This window comes from Phaethon aethereus (genome assembly GCF_964289735.1).
Source record: "Phaethon aethereus genome assembly, chromosome: Z".
NCBI lineage: Eukaryota > Metazoa > Chordata > Aves > Phaethontiformes > Phaethontidae > Phaethon > Phaethon aethereus.
Genome location: NC_138577.1, coordinates 54,385,843 through 54,406,495, shown reverse-complemented (window position 1 = coordinate 54,406,495; position 20,653 = coordinate 54,385,843). Strand labels below are relative to the sequence as shown.

Sequence of the window (20,653 nt, the reverse complement as noted above, 5' to 3'; positions counted from 1 at the left end):
AAAGTTGTACCTACAGCACCTTTGCTCAGTACATTTTACAACGTTACACTCATGGTATAATTTTATACATGGTATAAAATTTCTTGAAGCAGACAAGAAGATTTGTGATCAGATAGCAAAAGCAGGCTGTAAAGATCTAACCCAGATTGGGAGGTCAGTCTGAGTAGAATTTAAATGTGTGTGCATAATCAGAGTTCAAAGCTAAGCAAGTGGCCCAGATGAATTTAATGAGATGACTAATGAAAGGGGAATAGAATTTGGCTTTAAGATTTACGTATATTATAGGTACAAAAAGCCAGACGATCTATTAGGCGCTGTTGATCACTATTACTAATACGTCATGTTTAGGAGCAATGTGCTTAAGACAGAATCATTCCAGGTTTTTTTCTTTTTTTTTTTTTCCCCAACTTTAACTTTTCTACAAAACTGTCATGTTACAAAAGTATGTAGACCACAGAATGCACAACCCTTCTTTTCAGGAAAAAAACTGCCCTAAGAATATGACTGCAATCACCCCTAGAAACTGGGAAACACATTTCATTAAGTTAAGTGTAAAAGTGTTGTGTTATTTAAGTTAATATTGGTCTCAAACATGTGGGGCAGAACACCACACTTAAACGAGTGCACAAACCAATGAGGGGTATAAAGGAGTGGAAGCCTCACCACACCTTGATGAGCCTTTAGCTAACAGTCAAGACTTGGGTTAACATAACAAGGCCAAAGATGAAACCTGGGCAGTCATTAGCTGGGTCACCTCTTAGCCAGTCATGGGTTGGGCATGTCCCTGGTCATCAGATGTCCCAAATTCAGGGACCAACATGGGGATAGGGAATATGTGTTCTTTAGCTGCTCTTTTAAGCCACATCCATCTTGCTCCCCATATGTTGATGTCTCTGCTTTACGTTATCAAAATGTACATGTTAAACTGAGCTCAGTAATATTTATTTTAGTACCCAACTTTACAGGATGGAAAATCAAATATCTCAGAAATTATTTAAATAAATTAGTGGGTGACATTCCTCACAGCGGCTGCACATCTACATTATCTTGCCAAAGTCTGCTTGTCTTATCTTTTTCAGCCTATGAGTTAATTTCCTTTATTTTACATAATCTCTCTTCGCCAGACGAAATCTACAATGGGCAGTCGCTGTTGACTTTTGCTTCAGTGAAAAAGTTATTATCCAGCATCAAAGCATTCTTTCTGTTGCTTGCTTCTCTTTGATTCTGACTTGAAGAAAAATATATGCATACTACAGGCAGATGGCAGCCTACTTATTGTGCACTGTATGAATTCCACGAATCTTGACTAAAACATACATAAAAAGCACCTATTAAGTGGCTATTTCAAAAAGCACAAATGGCAGTACCCCTACTATAAGAGCAATTCCCAAAATAGCAATGCAACACTTGTACCACCAACAGATGTATTTAAAAAACAATTCCACTTTTTTCCTCTAAGAGTGCAGCCTCAATATTGCAAACACTGTCAATGTGCAAGCAAAATAAATGCAAAATATGTCAGCATTTTTGCTGAATGCTTTTATTGTAACTGCTGAACTAACAACCCTCATTTGCCGGAGGCTTGAGCACAAATATTGTGACTTGAATTCTGACCGTAATTTAAGCAAGTCATTTCTTCTCTACCCACGAAAACTCACAGAAAGAGACAAATGGCTCACATCTACGCTCAATTTCTACAGGTAATATGGATGTAAATGGCTCAAGCCACCTGGTTCTTCAGCCTGGAGGCTAAGCAGACTGAGTCAAGGAACCAGAGGAACTGACAGACTGAATCTTCTGTCCACAAACTGAGCCATATAGCTTCTCCGTATAAAATCAGTCTAACATGCCGTACATGGCCTGAGTCCACAAGACAGTGAAAATCAGCTATAAAACCAAGTAGCAATAAATAGTAGCAACAAAAACATTGGAGCAATAAATTGTAAAAATAAAATTAACAGTGATGTTATGTTAATCCTTTCTCATTCTAACTGTTGTCATGTGCTTTTACTTTAAAAATCTGCGCCATTTTTAATTTCAGGAACTTTAATCATCATCGTGCAAGAAAGAAAGAAAGAAAAACTTATAACGTAGGACTGTTTCTGGTTCTGACATGAGAGCAAATTTGAAACTAAAGAAAAACCAGAGAGGGGTCAGAATCTGGTATTACCTTACTTCTATCATTCTTAGGAAGAATACAACACATTCCCAAACCACAACACCACTTTACTCATACATTTATATTTTGGCATATGCTTTCCATATCTGATGCTACAAGGAATGCTTTACAGGAGCAATTTGCTAAAAAAATTAGGGCAAATACATTCAATATACAAGTCTTTCACTGCAGTGGTAATGGGAAAAACAGCTTGCTCTACTGCAGAGATTTAAAATGGCATACATTTGACAAGCGCATTTGCAAGTTTTTCACACAGTAAACTACCTATAACTTCCAAACCCTTACTCACTTTTCAATAATCCAGTCTGCCCTCCTCTCAACACTATCAATTCCAATGGAAGCTTTGCCAAGATAGAAAAACATACAACTGGGCTCTAACAGTATAAATATGTAAGTCTTGCATTAGCTGTATTTCCTTCCTCCCGTCTTAACATATTCTCACCTGTAGTACACAAAATGTTTCCTGAGACAATTTTGGTCAAAACAAAAAATTAATCATTAGGCTCACAGTATATAGGTGGCTCCTATTCTTCACCTTTTATCTGACTGTTCAGGTATTTTTTTTGTTTATGTTACTTATGACTAATATTCAGGCCAAATGGGACCTCACACTGTAAACTTTCCAAAGGAAACCATTTGCAAAGCTGTTATAACACTGTTATAATGAGTTCCTTTGTGAACTTGTACCTTTGGATGTGAGAACACAAGAAGATTAAAAATAAGCAGTACAAAAAGCATAGGTTAGTGTGGTCATATGAAGGAATTAGCATTATGTAAAAAAGAACAAAAACAATACTAAACTTCACTGGACAGTGGTGCCACATGGAAATCTAGGAGCAGGCTTAGGGACAAAACTAACATTCACTTAAAAAACATATTATGGCATAGACAAACTCCATCATTAAATGGAAACTTGAGTCTTTGCATTCAATTTCCTATCTTAAGAAAATCTTGGCAAGGCAAGAAAGTTGAATCCAGAACACGAGACAAATCCATCTTAAAATAAAAGGAACATTTAAAATTAGCATCATTCAGTTATTAATCACACTCCAATCCAATTTATCCTGCATATCCTACAATGACTTCAATTATGTTACACAAATAACATGAAACAATGGCAGCTTATGATCACCTGAACAGTACAGATGTCTCCAATCCTTTGAGTTTTCTTGGAAAAGCAAGAAAAAAAAACATTAATGAATGGCTTCCAAAGATAATGTCAGTGACATCTTGCAGACAACTGTTGCTGCTAGCTCTATTAAATCTGTGCAGTGCTCTGCTTTTTTTCAATGCAACAGAATCCTCAAAGGACACTAGCATTATCTATTTATATACATTTTGTGTGTGTGTATAAATAAAACCAAGACAATATTCGTGTCTGCTCCAGGGGCAGTGATCCTGACAAGCTCAGATCTGTCTTACTCACCTTAACCAGCTTCCTACAAAAGAGGAAAAGTAAAATAATGCTATATTGTATGTATTATATTATAGTGCTATAACACAAAAGCCCTTAAGATTTCCTTATAGCTAGGGAAGTCAGTCTTCACAGTTTATGAAGAATGTCCTGAACGCTTGAAACCACGTCCTTTCCTAACCTTATCTGAGTAGACGTTCCTCCAGTTTTACTTGCTTTCTTTTCTCAGATTTAGAAGTGGCCAGAGAACTCGGTGACTATTTGTGCTTCACAGTTTCTCAACTACCAGACCGATCACCTATAGCTTTACTCATATTCTCATTCTCCCAAAGGACACGATAATTCCTGTTAATAGTAAGACAACCCCACTCTCTCTCACACCAATTAATACCTGTATTTCACCACTTTCACCATAGTTCGGACATCATCGTGAACTATTGTTTTTCTCAGCTCGCTCCTGCTCCCAGGGAAACAATCAAATTAGTACGTGTTTGTTTGGTCTTACCTATAGAACTAGACATATTGCCTGCTTTCATGGGGAAATTACCCAAATACATTATTTTCTTGCCTAATTAATCAGTATGATCAATGTTTTTCAAGTTAGTTAGGAAAAGGGAAAATAATAGGAGGAAATACTCACCAATACATATCAGTCCTGTGGAGTCCAACTTGCTGCCAGGTGAACATTCACAACTGAAAGATCCAAGATTGTTCCTGCAGGCACCACTGACACACGGGCTGCTTTCACACTCATTTATATCTATAATCCAGAAACAAAAGACACTGATAGAACTACAGTGTGCTTCTGGAAAATATTACACAGTTTAAATGCTGCTGTAGACCATGATTTGCCAAGACTGCCTGGTAGATTTGATTCCCACCCCCTCTCAGCGTGACATTCAAAAGACAAAGGGACAGGCAGGTAGCATGTATGTGCATGTGTATAGGAGCACATATTTTAAAAGTGTTAATTAAACGGCTCTTTTCTACAAAGATAGTAATTTTCAACAACTTCGGCCTACAAAGTTTTCCAGCATCAATTATAACTGTCCTGTGAGAAAACAACATTCTTTTTTTCATAGAACACAATGCACTGCCAGCCACAACATGCAGTGCACAAACAAAGGTCTTACTGTTTCTGTGATTTGTGGCTCCATGAGGCTTTGGAAGAATTAAGAAAACCCTGTAAGAAGCAAAATACTACAATGCTGGCTGCAATCCTTTAATTCTGGAAAGTGTTCAAGAAATAGGAGTTGAAACTGGAATACTGTAAATGGTACTTCCCTCTAGCCCCTAACTCCTTCTATTTATTACCCCTGTGAGCTTTTTAAGCCTGTTCTCATGTAGAAATAGGTCCCTTGCAGACAGTATTATTTGCTTTTTTTTTTAAGTGAAATCAGTTAAGATTAAAAGAATATTAGCAAATTTTTTCAAAGAACAATTGCAGATCCGTATCTACCATTTTTTCCCGAACTCAACCAAAATCAAGCCATGCATTTTAATCCAACGAGACAGTTCCTTTGGTGGGCCAGAAATAAAACTGGTTAGTGCTGACTTATGTTTGCTAGTAGTGCTTGAAGAATAATGTCATATCCATAAACTAAAATAGCCTGATTTAAATTAATTATAAATTAATGCAGCATCTAGTTAAGCACTGGAAACATTTTCAAGACAAACTAAAATATCTTCCATTTGCTCTTTGATATGTTATGATGCATCAAGTCTTCTTTTCCCTAGACATGTATTCTTTCATGATCTTCTGGGTGTATAGGAAGGAATATGTGTTTAAAATACTCACCAAATTATGCATATATAATTTAAAAAAAGAAAGAGGAAAGAGATGGAAAATGCCCAGAAATCAATAAACTTAGGAAACTGTGATCTCTCTCTTCATGCCAAAAGCAAGCACTTAATTTAAAAGCCAATTTTTATAGTCCCTTTACTTAATGGAATTACCTACAAAGAGCAAATAGGACATGTCTCTGAATGTCAGCAAGTTTTTGAATAGTGACAGAGCTTTATGTTTGTGAAGTCTACTCTTAAACTTGTGGATTACCAAGCTTACACATTAATCATACACAGATGCAGAGATATAAAATCTAGGAGGCCTTATCAGGTCAAGACAGTGTGTTACATGAACACACCCACACAGCTTCAACGGCTGACTGTACCGGGCTAACTGCATCAGCATAACCATCCTCCTATGGGCTGGTAGTCCCTTAGGGCATTAGGCAGAGCTTCCATATTTCTCTGCAAACAGCCTCTGCAGACACAGTTGGTTGTCTTGTCTCAGGTTGGGTCCTGAGCCAGCTTACTATGGAGAGTGCAGCACGGTGCATGAGCCGGTAGGGCCATGCTGGGTCTGGCACTGCTCATGTGTGATGATGTGCTGGGAAGTGCAGTACAGAGGTAATCAAGTAGATCTAGAAAGCCAGTTAGTTCTGACAGAGCAAGCTCTAAGTCCCTCTGTATCTGAGCTGGAAATCTGGAGTGCTCGCCAACATACATCTGCTCTGCATCCTTTCTCCTCCCTGTAAATACATTTCCCAAGGTTTTACAATCCAAGGCATGCTCCTTGCCTCCCTTGGCTCCGCTCTCTCTCCAGCCAGCTATACCTGGTAGTGGAGAGCAGTCTCTGCTGCTTTTGCAGAGAACCCAAATATCTTGTTCCCACAATTAGAAACAGATCACACTGAAGTCATCTTAAATATGCACTGTATGTCAAATAATTCTCCGTACAGAAATGCTCTTGGAGAAAGATGTACTTTTTCTTCCTTTCCATCTGATATCTTGCTTTCAGCAGTTTGGCTAGCTTTAAAAAAATGAGAAAAATTGAAAAAGCAGGACAAATTAACTAAATTTAAGCTATATATAGTCTCTCCCTGCCAAAGTCATCAAATGTTCACTGTCAAAGTCCAAGAACAAAGGGACACCCAATGAAGCTGGCTGGTAGCAAAACAAGTAAAGAAATGGTTGTTTACAGAACAGGCAGAGAAATCTGAAATCCTTGCCCTGAGGATGCTCAAAGCTTGCATTAATCAATGACAGTCTAGAAAAGTTCATGGAAGATAAATTCACCAAAGTCTGTGTAAGATGAAGATCCTACTTCTGATGTCAGAAGTTCCTGAACCACAACTGTTGGGGATTCAGAATACTTTTGGAAAGTAATGTTGTACACTTGCTCTGTTGTGCGTCAAAGGAATCTTTTATCAGTCTCTCCATTTATGTCTTTGCTTTTATGCAGATATGATTCTCTGTCCAGTCAGTTGCAAGTGCTCTTCCCTGTTTTTAGCTAAGATGCAACTTCAGAGAAGTTCCCATGAGGGACCAGGCATGATCTGGCCATGGAATCACTGGGGCTTTTGGACACCAAAAATAGTCTCCACTATGCACATGCAAAATGAGACTTAAAACTCGCACATTTTTAGAGTAAAGAGGCACCACCTTGACACAAAAACTACTCAAGAAATTTCAAGCTGCAATAGCATACAGGAGCAAGAGCTTTTTAAAGGAAAGGTCACAAGGTTTGCATGCCTCTCAACACACAAATCAACATTTTCTTAGAAATGAACAAAAAGTTTTGCCTGAATTTTTTAAAGGCAAAATCAAAACCTAGTCTGACTCAGACACCCAGGGAAGGTCAAATGTTTGAAGTCTGCTGAAGATCTTTATAGCTGAGAACACCTGATTTTCATGTAAGTGTCACATGGTTTTAACAGCTGGCAGCCCAACCACACATAGGGCTGCACATACACAACCAATGTACAAAACACTTTAATAAGCAGATAGTGGTCACTATCCAGGACACCACTTCAATCACATTCAGGATACAAAAAAACCCAATGCATGAAACTTAAAATACTTCACATTTATAGATGTAATAGCAGGTTATCATGCTGTCGTGGTTTAACCCCAGCCGGCAGCTAAGCACCACACAGCTGCTCACTCACTCCTCCCTCCCCCAGTGGGATGGGAGAAAGAATGGGGAAAAAAATTGTGGCTCGAGATAAAAACAGTTTAATAGGACAGGAAGAGAGAAGGAAACAACAATAACAACAATAATAATACTGACAAAGGAATGTACAAGAACAAGTGATGCACAATACAGCAATTGCTCACCAGTCAGTGATCGACAGCCCATCCCCAAGCAGCGATTTCCACCCCCCGGCTAACTCCAGTTTATGTACTGGGCATGACGTTGTATGGTATGGAATATCTCTCTGGCCAGCCTGGGTCAGCTGTCCTGGCTGTGTCCCCTCCCAGCTTCCAGTGCACCCCCAGCCTTCTTGCTGGCAGGCCAGCACGAGAAGCTGCACTGTCCTTGACTGCTCAGCAACAACTCAAAACATCAGCACGTTATCAACATTTTCTCATCCCAAATCTACAACACAGCCTCATGCTAGCTTCTGTGAAGAAAACCAGCTCTATCCTGGCTGAAACCAGGACACATTTTTAATTCTCCCCAATACTTAGCAAGTTAGGTTTACAATCAATTTTCTTCTAAGGAAACAGATCTGTATTTCAGGTTTTCAGAGTTAACAAGAAACCCAAACCTAAGAAAAAATAGTTGAGGGCCACAGATGGAAGTCAGCGTACCCAAAACTACAACCAAACATAAGTGAGTAAGTGGAGATTGAGAGGCCAAAGCATCTAAAGTTCAACACTTTATGAAGAGTGAAGCAGCTCTCTTGATTACACGGACTGTGTTCCTCAGTCTCTGCCCAAAGACAGTGAAAGGAGAGAAAAAGACTCAAAGTGAACATATGGGTGAGCAAAATGGGGAAGAACAGAAAGGAGATAACTTCATTGTCAGAGCTGAACATTTTCTAGACTGGGGTAACTGCCGGTCCGTTTTAAGGCAAAGTCAGACGATCTAGTCCAAATCCTCACACGAGTTTGCATCAACATGTTCCTTGGCAAAACAGATGACTCGATCTCCCAGGTTGCTGCTGTCCACAGGGACATTCCTCTTTCACCTTTCCTCCTCCTTTTCCTCCCAGCCTCAGTTTCTACACTTCTCAAGTGCCAGTGCCAGCCCCTCACTGAACCCATAGGCAAATAGTCACTTTCCATCTTCTGGGATGAGAATGGCAGAATTCAGTTGCCAAGACTGGGGGTGAGGAAGGATGTATCAAGGAACCAGACTCCTCATTACACTTTGCCCTGATGCAGGTGAAGGAATACTCATGCCATTTCTCTCTAGGGAGTAGAAAAATGGGACAGCAGCTTTCGCTGAGGATTAAGGTACACATACCTGGAGGCATTAACTTCTGGTTGTTTCTAAAACTACCTTGTGACTATGCTCTAGGCCTCCAGATCCTGCAAAAACCAGTTTGTTACTTTTTACACTTGACATGCTTCAGCACTATGCTAGGAAAAAAAAAAAAAAAAGAAAAAAACCCCAAACCAAATGCGTTTGGGTATTAAAAGGTTTATAATATTGCATTGACTACTACCCAAAACCACCATTCAGGAAAATAAAAATTAAAGGATGAATGCACTTCAGCATTAGTGCTCTGCTGAAATCAGGCGAAAAAGTATCACAAGCACAATGTAAACAAACTCCAAAAATTGTTTCCATACACCTTCTTATAATAATATTAAATGGTAATTTTAACAAGAGCAAGGAACCAAATTGATTTTAATATGGTATGTATTTTAAAATTAAAGCCACTATGTATGAAAGTATTTATCGGGGGGGGGGTGTTAAACTTTTTTTTTTAAGTGAGTGTACATTGTAAATGTCAGAGAAACAAAAATTGAAACAGTCCACTGTACATTCCTGGAAATGAACCTCAGAGCACATCTGGTTTACGTTTAACTAGTTATGTCACTGGAAACACGATCTAAACCACAGAGCTTGTTGTAAAAATCTCAACTTTCACAGACTCTGGAGCCTCAAATAAATCCCTGACTCCCCACAACAAATTGATAAAAAAATTCAATTGAACTATAAATAAAAACAGTGAAGGGTTTTGTTGTTTCTTCACATTTACTGATGAGAGATATATTAATTAAAAATACAGGGGTAAGTACTAAGCATCAGAGCATTTTCAGAGCACAACACAAAGCTTCTGGCTACAGCAGCTTTTTACAACTAGTGAACTTGTAACTCCAAACCGAATTACAGAGTGTTTCTTTGAACACAAAATCTGGACAGAAAGAGATTAATTGATTCCTCTACTGCCAACCCGCTCAACATTAGAAAAAATGTAATACATTTAATAGGTTTTATAGACAGTTTTATGCCAAGCCCCTCTTGATCAGGTTTTTTACCTAATCAGCTAAATTTCAGCAACAGCATATGAGATTCAAGATGAAGATGACAGATCCTTCATGGCCTATGTATATAGGTGAATGAAGAAAACAATACTGAAAGAAAATTTTATTTCAATAATTCTGTCTAGGTTGTTTGCATTCTCACATCTCATTCATCTACCTTTTGGCCAGTGTTATGCTCTGAAGTTGATGGCCTTTTCATCTTGGTAATGATCATCTCCCTTTACCATACTACTCCAGTTCTTCTGTCTAGAAGATTCCTTAAGAAACATGCACATTAAGGGCACGTGGTAAGCTATTTTCACAGCTAGAAATCTTTCACTGCACAGAAACTAAACAGATAGACAAACCCTATAAATATATTTCCCCTGAACCTTGTGGATAGATACTGGCATTGAGAAAACTTCTCAGAAAGAGCACTATAAATCCAGGGGGGTATGATATAAGAAAAGCTCTAATCTGAACAAGTGCTACTAATTTGTAACATACAGGGAGAGAAGAAATTTTAACTTTTATCAGTGACCTCTGAAACACACATGTACTAAAATATAAAGGAGCATAATTTCTTTTGAACAGAATAGGTGAAGAGGTGAATGATTTGATACTGCCAGAATTTAAACCATTTCATGAGATGTTTTGAATGTAAACACATGTTCACTTTCCAAACAGTTGGAGACATTCAAAACACTATTGCCCCCCATGTTGCTTGCTTCCATTCCTCTGCTGAAAACTGGCAAAGAGCACATGAGTGCTCCTCACCTGCTTCAGTGCAAAGTTAGCCTGTCCAGCATATGGTGCCAAGGAAATGGTTTAAGTTAACCTGACTGATCTTACACAGCAAGAATGGTTTACAGAGTGCTTCCACTTTCCTTTCTATATGTTTGTTTAGCTGTATCGCAGTAACTTCTGTCTGATCAGTAATAATGAGCAGCTATGGACAATAATGTCTTCCACTGCTCCAGACAAATCTGGATGGTGACACTGGTTCATATTATAGGTATTCCATAACAAAGGATTATAGCTTCCCCATCACTTACTCAAATGCAAGACTATTTACTATAACAACTTTCTAATGAGAATAAATATTGAGATTTACAGATCATGGAACTAAATAAGAAATAATGCAAAGGACCAGTAAAATTCTACTATTCTGAATATTAATTAAAAATTGAGACAGAAGCTTCTAATTTGACTTTTTTTGTACAGCCTTGCTTAATTTTTTTAAAAATTAAAACTTACTAGTTTCTGCTATGTAACACTTTCATTGATCTAATATCTGTGTTCATTAGTAACATAAGAAAGCAATTTTGATTATGCTGTAAAAATAAACAACTATTTTAGTATTACCAGGCAGTAATATCCAGATCCTGAAATTCAAACATCACATAAAGCATCCCAAATATCATAATTTTATCTAGAATTAACTATTGCCACAGACTGAAGGGAGTGAAGGGAGGAAAGAAAGAAGAGACTCTGTGACCAAAACAGGCACATTTCCCTAAATGATAGACTAGGTGTCCCAGCTACATGATCAAAGGCAAATATATATTACCCTTTATTCCAGCTTAAAAAATGTTTTACTTAAGGAAAGGAAAATATTTCCACATAAAAATGAACTGATTACTTTGAAAGAAATTCGATGGCGAGACACAACAAAAAAAAAAAATACTGCACAGAAATTACAAGAGGAATACAATGATTTCTGCAGTATCTTAGTTCTGTCTTTTCTTCCACTACCACTCTGAACCTTTTGTGATATTTTATCTTTAATGTTATATTATAAGCAATAAAATTAACACAGCTTGCAGATCTTTCACCTTCACATGTGTCTGTCTCAGTGCTGAACACATAACCCTTGGGACAAGTGCAGCTGTAACTTCCAGGGGTGTTTCGACAGAGGCCGTTATCACACAGCAGCCCGTTCACTGAACATTCATCAACGTCTGCAAAAAGATGAGTTAGACATACCAATGAGTGCAAATGCCATGAGATGCCTTCACCTCCCCAAGTAGCCCCTGTTGTTTTGTACAGCAACAATTAGGTTGTGAGATATGCATCTTTCTACAACAGTGCCTGAGCAAGGGAAAATGCCAATTCTTAGTTTCAAAAGTGTAATTAATTTTCACATTCTTACTATCAAAAATTGTGTTCCGTTTTCAAGTTTTTCATTAGCAGGCTCTAAAAATAGTTCATGGGTACTCTTAAAATAATAATTATGCTCTCCTGGAATGACCCTGGGATCTTTGTCACCTATATGACTATATTACCATGACAACTTCAGAAAGGTCTATTTGCTTTGAAACCAGAATTTTAGTGGTTTTTTTTTAACAGATAAATAACAGTGTGTTAGATTACTGTTCTAATCTTGTTTTATGATTTTGTTATCCATGAAATGAGTATGCGTGTTAAAATCTAAATTATACAGTTCACGTATGGCAGACATCTCAAGAGTTCAAATATGTACCTCCCCTCCTGAAGTATACTATATTCAAAAAAACCCCTGTGATTAAGACCAGGATATCAAGCACACTGAATAGGAAAACCCCATAAATTAACATTACTCCCTGAACTCCACTTACATTAACTGCAAATAATGCAGTTAATGTTAACCAAAAGCAATCAATCTTCCTTGTTGCCCTATTGTTTATTTTTTAAAAGAAAAAAAAAAAAATTAAGCTAATTTCCTTTAATGCCCATCACACATCACAAATACTTAGCCTTATATAATAGCACTGACGGGATAAACCATGATAAACCTGACCCTTTATCCTACTTCAGGGTGTCTCCTATATTTTGACTGCTTCATTTCCCAAACTAAACACTGCAACTGAAATCTTATATCAACTAGATTTTTTAGAAAGTTTAAGTTCAAAAACAAAGAAAAACAGGAATACAATATAATTACAATCTAGACGCTTTTGGTTTCCCAACTACCTTGTATTTTGCAAGCTATGCTTACAAGTTCCTTTAGGGTTCAGACAGTAAAGCCTGAACTTCCCCAGACAATGAATCCAAGATTTAAGTTTGGCAGCTGTAAAGAGGCTCTTCTAAACTAACCTGTACATAACGTAACCTCATCTGATTTTAACTAAGTAAAGGAGCATGGATTTGGAATTTGACATTTTCAAGAGCAATAGACTTTAATTTTGTCATACAGTCCTTTAATCCAAACTAGAAGTGTTACGAACGTATTATTTCCTTAGAATCTCACTGAATAACTTCAGATTTGGATTGTAATCTATTGTGACATGCACTGTAAAAACATGGAACAACACAGCCCATCCTCTAAAAACACTTAAAACTGACAAAAATACTGTCTGCATTCTGTATGATGACCATTTTTATTTCCTGGCAGCTCATAATCTGTATCATTAATTAAAACAGTTCAACCCTTTATTTAAGTGTTCATAATTATACTCTTTTGTGTAAAAGTTCTCCTATCTAAGAATAAATGCATCCTCATAGTCAACACGCTGTATTTTTATTTAAATAATTGAACAGACATATACCTATATTAGCACTTACATAATCCCAGGTGTAACTAGATAAATAAAATCCCTTGCCATAAAATCCATTTGGAAAAGGAATATTATGTGAAACATAAAAAAAACCTGACAGTTTTCTGCCGCAGTGCCTTCCCTGCCAAAAGGTCGTATTTAGGGCCTTTAGAAAGTAACTAGCTGTAAAATTCTGTAAGTCAAGCAGATGAAAAGAAACACTTTTATTACTTTGTGTTTGCTTTGCATCACTAGGTAGGAATGTTTGGTATTAAAATTGTACCAGAGTTACATAGTACAGGTTTTCCCTACCAAAAATGACAGGGTTTTGTTGACCACAAACACCAGTGATAGGTCAGTAAACCTTTAAGTATAGAGAGCAATAATTTCTCAAAATAAACACATCAGATGGTAGGACAATACTTAAAACTGCCTAATGGTTTCAGATAGATTTCCACTAGCTTTTAATACAAACAAACTTCACTTTACTGTTTAAAATTACAGGATTATAACAGGACTATATTATCGTACAATGTACCTGTGGTATAATACATTTTTTTTGCATGTAAGAATTCCCAAAAGAAAAAAAACACACTGAATTTCATGTATGACGATGAATAACAACATTAATTAGGCAGAGAGCAAAACATACAACATAGGTATCTTCTGTTGGGTATTCCTAAATGCTTGCAGAAAATGTATTTAGGTACTGCAATAACGGCCTGGTATAAACCTAAACTAAACTAGAAATGTCAATTAAAAGTTTCTGAAATTAATCAGTCCTGTATACCAGTGACCTGAAATTCTGAAAAATAAATGAACAGCTCTTACACTTGAGCCCACTGTTCAGATATGATTTGTGAAATCCTAAGAGGGGCCACTGCTTCCTGCATGAGCTGAAGCTTTCAGAAATTGGAGGACTTAGCATGCAGCTAAGCAGCAAACCATTCTGCTGTACTTGTGTAACTGAGGGACATCATGAATTATCACATACCACAGAGACTGTCTACATAGGCCACCAGTTATCATTTTTTATGAAAATGATAGCCATCTGTTACATTTTACTATGCAAAATCATAACCTTCAGCTCTCAATATGATCAAGCCTTGGAAGGGAGGCTTTTTAGGTGGTCTTGACGAATGTTATACATTAAGATAAAATACAAACTGATCCATGCTTTGAAAAAATTAATTCCTGACCTGCAATGATATCTCCTGCTTACACTTCTCACAAGTAGTAATATCCCCCCTCAAGTAACCGAAAAATACACCAGTAAGAATATTAGCTATGCACTGACTGAGAAAAGCAGTTTCATTAGAGATTGTTTGTATTTTCATTGTAGCTTTAAGAAGTACATGTCTTGCAACCTAAATTCTGTCAATCCACATTAGCATCAATATAGTGATGAATTATTCAACAATAATAAAATAATCAAGCAACTTACCCACACAATTCCTTCCAGAATGATCAGGCTCATAGCCACTGTTACAGTTACAACGATAGCTGCCACGTAAGTTTTCACAAATTCCATTGGAGCAAATATCAGGATCCAATGCACACTCATTAATATCTGTATTAACACATCACAGAAAATAACCAGATACTGAAAGATATGAAAAACCTGATCGTGTGATAGATGTGGACAACGCCTGACTCACTGGAGGTTGGGGCTGTCATTCAGACCAAGGGTAGAGCAAGGGTGCAGCCAAAAGGCTGAAAGAAGTCATTATTCCCCTCCATTTGACACTAGTGAAGCCAAACCTGGAATACTGTGTCTAGTTTTGGGCCACTTCATGAGGTTCACATGGGCCCACTCCCCAAGCCTATCAAGGTCCCTCTGGATGCTATCTCTTGCCTCCAGCAAATCAACTGCACCACTCAGCTTGGTGTCATCTGCAAACCTGTTGAGGGTGCACTCAGTCCCACTATGTCATTGATGAAGACATTAAACAGTATTGGTCTCAGTATGGACCCTTGAGGGATGCCACGTGTTACTAGTTCCACTTGGATATTCAGTCGTTGACCGTAACTCTTTGCACATGAACATCCAGCCAATTCCTCATCTATCTAACAGTCCATCCATCAAACCCATCTATCTCCAATTTAGTGGAGACAGAAGAATGTTGTGGGGGACTGTAACAAAGGCCTTACAGAAGTCAAGGTAGATGATGTAAGTAGCTCTTCCCTTCTCCACTGGTGCAGTCACTTCATTGTAGAAGGCCACTAAATTAGTCAGGCATGATTTGCCCTTGGCGAAGACATGCTGGCTGTCTCTAACCACCTCTATCTTCCATGTTGTGACATAACTTCCAGGAGGATCTGCTCCATGATCTTATCATGCATGGAGGTGAGGCTGCCTGGTTGGTAGTTCTGTGGGTCCTCCTTTTTACCCTTTTGTAAAAAATGGGTGTGATATTCCCTTTTCTGCACTCACCGGGACTTCACCTGACTGACATTTTTCATATATGATGGAGACTGGCTTAGCAAATATATCTGCCAGTTCCCTCAGGACCCTGGGATGCATGTCATCAGGTCCCATGGACTTGTGTATGTTCAGGTTCCTTGGGTGGTCTTGAACCTGATCTTCTACTATGATGGAAGGGACTTTGTTCCCCTATTCCCTACCTTGATGTTCAGAGACTTAAGAGATATGGGAAGAGTGATTACCAGTCAAAATGCAGGCAAAAAGAATTGTCGAGTACCTTAGCCTTCTCCATGTTGGTTGTCACTAGTTCTGTCCTTACTCAGCCATGCTGGTTTCCTGCCTTGCTTGCCTGATTTCTGACACATGGGAATTGAGAGCTCATGTGATCTAAGGAAAACATCCTTAAAGAGCTGCCAGCTCTGTTCTGCTCCATTATCCCATCCACTAATTCCTTAAGCAACTGAAAGTTGCTCTCCTAAAATTCAGGGTCCTAGCTTTACTCTTCACCTTGCCCATACCCCTTAAGATCATGAGTTCCACCAGGTGCAACAAAACTTCTCCTTTGGCTAGGCTGTCTATCACCCGGATTAAGAAATTATCCTCAGTGCACTCCAAGAGTCTCCTGAACTACATACAGCTTGCTGTGCTGCTTTTCCAGCAGATGTCAGGGTGACTGAAGTCCCCTAGCAGGACTGCCTCATGTATGTCCCCTCGATGTATGAGAAGAGGCTGAGGTAACTGGACTTCTTTAGCCAGCAAGAGGGAAGATGAGAGGGACATCTAATAGCAGTTCTCTGATCTTAACAGATGGTTACAGAAAACATGGACCCAGACTCTGAGTTACAGAATGACAGGGCAAGAGACAACAGTTACAAGTTACAATATGGGAAATTTTAACTGAACACCAGGGAAACGAATTCTTCCCCATGAGAGTGGTGAAGCACTAGTGCAAGCTGCTCAGAGAGCCTATAGGAACTCCATCCTTGGAGATTTTCCAAACTCCACAGGGCAAGGCCTTGAGAAACCTGGTTCAGCTTTGAAGTTACCCTGCTCTGAGCACAAGATTAGTTTAGACGACCTTCAGACACCCTTTCTAACCTAAATCAATAGGGAACTATGTGTTTGTAAGAATACCTTGAGGCAAAATATCTGTCTTGTGCACTCAGTGGCTGTGGTTTAAGGGTCTAGGTAAGAAGTTATAAATTACTAGGTGACACAAATACTCCTCCTAACACAAGACTAATGCATAGGTCAATACCACAGCATACTCAGTTTTATAGAAATTACAGCACTTGTTGGAAATCTAAATTTTTTCTTGGATCAACAGAATAGAATGATGAATGAGATACATTCCCTAAATCTACAGTCCCATCTAGAATTTCTCCTGTAGTTGGAAAATTCCAAAATATTCATACGAACCATAAGAACAAGAACAGGCTAGTTTTAGTATTTTTTTGCATCTGAGGAAAAGAGGGTTTTTCAATATTAAGTTATTTCTTCCCATATGGTAAGTCCATTACTTTAAATAGTTCCCTTTCCAAACCCTGGAAAGAACAGTAGGGGTGCTGGCCTAGCTGTGACTTCAAAAAAGCTTGTTTTATACTTGTACTGCTCAACTTTTTATAAAGGACATTTCCTCTTTAATCATAGTACAGTTTAGATCATGATTTACATATCCACAGATATCCATTTGGAAAAATCATGCTATCCCTGGATTAAAATGAAAGCAATGAGGCATCCAAAAATTTCATACGAAAATAGGAATTAACACAATATTTCAGCTTTATGTTTTCTTTTGAGTAAAAGGTTTTCTGTAGTTTAGTAAACTTGTTTGTATCTTGGGGACATGCCACACAATTTCATGAATCTATCTCTCCTTATCAAATTATATGATTTCAGAAGGTCCAGCCCTTCCTGTAACTTTTTATATTGAACCAGACTGCAAAATCTCTGTCCTCACCTATGTCCAGATTTCTCTCACATGAAGACATGAAGGTTTTGCACTTGTTAGTCACAACCTGAATGAGAGGAGTAGGTATGTGGTGATGGACTGCAGTCTAATTAACAAGCTATTTGTCAACTAAAAGCCAAATAAAATCTCTGTGACAAGAGCTTCACTGATAAAGTGTATTCCCGCTCACTCTTGGTAATGAGGATGCATGAGCAACACAACAGAATTTTTATTAGGGACTTAATGTGGGATCAGTATTCCTTTCCTTTAGGAAATGGAATTGGCAAACGAAGTCCCTTGGTATAAGCAGTGGTAGGAGTTGCAGCAAGAAAATTGTCTGCAAGGTCACTGCACAAGATGTACAGAAAATACTAGGGTTTTCTTTAAAAAACCTAAACAAAGAGGGTTTTTAGTTGAGACATGAACGCCCGAGAGATTATAGTCTTTATCATGCAGTTGGTAGAGAACACAATTGGTTTTATGTTTTAAGTGAGAAATTGTATTTTTCATGCATCCAAAAGAACATAAAACCTTCCTACCAGACGACATGCAGATTCTCATGGTAGGATGCTGTTTGTACAAGACTATTACAGTACATTGCCGTTATTTCTCTAAAATATTTAGAGATTCTTCAAATGGACCTTGTATAACTCAGTGAAAAGCAAACTGAGAGAATTTACAAACTCGACAGATTTCAAATTACTTGTAAGTTTGGCAACATGTTAAGCAATGAGCTCATAGAGAAGCAAAAACTATGCATATACACTTCCAGTACTGAACAGAAACAGAATTTCTTTTATTATAGTTCTATTTTTAAAAGTTATGTAGGCTGTTACTAAGTATAATGCTTAGAGGGTCTCATTCTGTTCCTGCTGAACTGAATAAGAGCTTTAATACTGACAAGGATAAATGCTATATAAATTAAATGCCTGGAAATATTAAATGCATGGTATCTACTTTAATTTGCTGCAACTTTATTAACTCATCAGGGAACTATCTAGCAAGAAATCATAATACTATGTTCCACCATTTGTTCTTCAACCCACTCTACTTATTTGGCAGCTGCAGCATGCATTGCCCCTACTTCAGGCCTGGCTCAGCTATTATTTTTAAAATCCCTCCCTGTGGTGCTAGAAAAGGAGCTGGAGCTTTACAGTTCCCAGCACTAAATGCAAGTGCTCACTTTCAGGACTTTTTTTAGGAGGATCTCTTTTAGTAAGCTCCCTTCCAACTCTAACTAACCAGAGAAATGATCCCTTCATGGAAATGGTCCATGTAGTGAACACTGGATCTGGAGTAGAAAACTGCTCTATTACTATCCCAGCTGACTGCAAATGCAAGTGGCTCCTGTCATTCCCTAAATGAGGGAGAACTATCCTATGCTTAGTCTAAAAAAATAAATTATAGGTCAAGCCTTTAAAAAGGATGACTTTTTTTTTCTTGTCAGCATCTGGCAAAATCCAGTGTTGTAGAGAATTAATTCTGGCCTATCTTTTAGACAACATTTAATTATTGTACTTTGGTAATGAAAATACTAAAATCAACATATTAATCTTGAGGCAAAAAACTCTATGCTAGTATGTTAAAGAAAAATATAATTCTGAGTATATTTTTTTTTAACCTTGAATCATATACATTAAAGAAAATGTGCAACATACCTCGTCCATCCACAGTAATACCTATTCCACTGCTACACAGGCCATGGAATTCAGCTACTCAATTGAAGCGAGAGATGTTGGGGGACAAAAGAAATGTTATTTCCAGTGTTTCACCTTCTTTAATCCTAAATCAAATCCACCTGATCTTTTTTCCAAATAACTTTTCTACAATGTAAGTAATAAAATGCCAATGTTCACATGCAACGCTATAACTATTTATAGATATAAATATATAGTATTAATACACACACATACACTTTATAAATACATACTATTTATATATAAACACTATAACTATATTATAGATAATATAGCTAAATACGTCAAGTAGCATTGAACCCTGATCTTTCACATATATACAAAAATAACATTTCATAACAAGAATTAAACACTCAAGCGATTTCATTATAGTCTTGACAGTACTGTCTCCTTAAGTTACTGCTTTGAACCATAATGCCAGTTTTACTTCATTTTTTCTGAATCTTTTTCTGCTATCTCAGAAAATGACACTGAATGGAAATATTGTCCAAGATACATCATCCCAGTTCTATATGCAAGAGAATTTTTTTTAATCAATCCCCAGGTTTATTTGGAGAACTGATTCTTATAAAATGAAATACAGACTCCTAAAATTAATATGGGCTGCTCTTTTAAACTGGATTGATTTGACTAGGAAATTTACAGGTTCATCAAAGAAGTCCGCTTATTTTCCTTGAAGTATTATTACTTATAGCCAACACTTAATTCAGGAATCCATCTTCATCCATATATACTCAGGACTCAGACCTCCGTCTTGAATTTTGTCACATTCTGACCAGCTCTAGAACTAAGTTCACCTCAAACATTACAATGTATAAAACCACTAATACTGAACACAAAATACCAGAGATTTTTTTTAAATAAGAAACCATTTCCAGAATTAGTGTACAATTCCATCAAGTACCCTATTCACTTCTCTTTAAGGCATGAAATAAATGAAAAACCTCCTCTGAACAAGATTTTCTTAAGCCTGCATATCCCTGTGGCATTCAAAGAAACAAAAAAAATCTACCTGAGTTTTTAGCAGGGCAGGGGTGACATGGCTCTCCAAAACCATAGTCAGGATTGGCACAGCAACATTCAGACTTTGTCACAGCACCAGGGAAAGGACGGACACATGCTCCTTTTTTGATGCCTCCATAGCATGTGCTACGCATATGAGTATCTAAGAAAGGGCAAGCAAAGAAATAATTTATTTCCTTAAGCTGAGA

The 20,653-nt window shown here is 37.6% G+C and overlaps 1 protein-coding gene across 1 annotated transcript in view; it reads right to left on the bottom strand.

Moving 5' to 3' along the window:
• The window catches only part of FBN2 (fibrillin 2), a gene marked incomplete at both ends in the record, with an annotated part of 177,172 nt that overhangs the window by 68,290 nt on the left and 88,229 nt on the right, over positions 1-20,653 (bottom strand). The window contains 5 exons of the mRNA XM_082013613.1: positions 4,234-4,353; positions 11,690-11,815; positions 14,814-14,939; positions 19,404-19,457; positions 20,455-20,607. Coding sequence (XP_081869739.1) covers positions 4,234-4,353; positions 11,690-11,815; positions 14,814-14,939; positions 19,404-19,457; positions 20,455-20,607 — 579 coding nt within the window. The remainder of the gene's footprint in view (positions 1-4,233; positions 4,354-11,689; positions 11,816-14,813; positions 14,940-19,403; positions 19,458-20,454; positions 20,608-20,653) is intronic.